Source organism: Triticum dicoccoides, chromosome 7B (assembly GCF_002162155.2).
Source record: "Triticum dicoccoides isolate Atlit2015 ecotype Zavitan chromosome 7B, WEW_v2.0, whole genome shotgun sequence".
NCBI classification, from domain to species: domain Eukaryota; kingdom Viridiplantae; phylum Streptophyta; class Magnoliopsida; order Poales; family Poaceae; genus Triticum; species Triticum dicoccoides.
The window spans coordinates 765,514,348-765,515,735 of NC_041393.1; the positions used below are offsets into that span (position 1 = coordinate 765,514,348).

Below are 1,388 nucleotides of genomic sequence, written 5' to 3' on the forward strand. Positions count from 1 at the left end.
ACTACCAGGAGAGACAGGGGTTGTATGTTTGCGACTAGAGAGACATATGTGTGTATGTGTGTGTGTGTGTGTGAGAGAGAGAGAGAGAGAGAGAGAGAGAGAAAGGGCGCCATGGGGAAGTTTGTGTGAGACTGAGTGGTGGAGTACATATTAGCCCATTCTCTGTTGTTGTCTAAATCCTCCCCGCACTGCTACACCAGGTTGAACATGACATGACATAGCGCTTTTGGTTTCTTGAAAAAAATCAGATCGATCCCCTATTCATCGCCAATTACGCTAAAACTAGGCTATTGGAGCCGAGACTCGAGGGCATGATCAATCCACACCGTTTGTAGAAACTTTTCGCCAAACCTAATCCATATGCCATGACTTCTTTGATCCAAATGCCATGACTTAGTGTATCCAGATGCCATAACTTGGTCGATCCAGAAGCCATGACTTGGTCGATCCAGATGACATGACTTAGTGGAACTCCATCACGCCGATCTACCTACTCCTTGTTCCGGGTGCACTCGAACACGAATGTGAACCTTGCGAGGAACGTGATGGGCGTGAACTGGAGGACCCCCATGAGGATCTCGTAGTCCCGGGCCTTTACCGATCCCCATAGCCGAACTATCTCGATGACATGCTTGATTGCTTGGGCAATCTGGCAAAGAGTGTTACATGAGAGGAAGTTAGACCTGAGATATAGAGAAACAAATGGTGTGAATGAAGAGCAATGTAGGAATTGTATGGTATGGTAACTAACCAGAAGCAGGGCCCATCCAATCGGCATGAAAGCAAGGATGCAGACGAAGATGTCGAGAGCTGTCGTGTGGGTGATTGCTCTTAAGGTTACGAGGATGGAGATGAACGTTACGAATATCAGCCCATTGATCAGCCAGAAGACAAGCCGGAACTCCATGCTGAACCTCCTACCAACTAACACTGCCTGCAAAGAAAAATCGTGACGACTGAGTGTCCCAGCACTTTATTATTTACATTCATAACAAGCAGCATGACCAGAATCACAACCCATCAGTCTGCGGTGTGAATCCTCTTCGACATCCTTGTGGCTCGCGGGTCCTCTCTCCCAAGTGAATTGGCTGGGTGGCAAATACCCTCAGTACCGCTCGGTGCACGGTGTTTCCAAATGGAATGGAGTGCCGGGAAGATGGATGTCTTGCCATTGAGGTTTGCAGTCGGGGGGGCCCCCCTCTCCCCCTACCTCCTCATCCTGGAGGCATGCGGGTCTCTCCAGAGAATGCCGCCCAGCTCTAGCATGCGCTTAACCTATTCTCCAACACCATGGGCCTCGTGATTAACTTCACACGAAGAGCACCATGACCATCCTGCATATGACAGGCGAGGACGCTCAACTCGTCGCGACTACCTTGGGGTGTGAG

General features: G+C 49.8%; 1 protein-coding gene across 1 annotated transcript; it reads right to left on the bottom strand.

The window, feature by feature from the left end:
• Positions 1-490: 490 nt before the first annotated feature.
• LOC119339740 (callose synthase 3-like) lies at positions 491-1,017 on the bottom strand (the record flags this gene model as incomplete). Its single annotated transcript, XM_037611680.1, has 3 exons — positions 491-649; positions 752-934; positions 985-1,017. Coding segments are annotated over 3 exons (375 nt in total), but the record flags the coding sequence as incomplete, so codon positions are not given.
• Between the last annotated feature and the right edge of the window lie 371 nt (positions 1,018-1,388).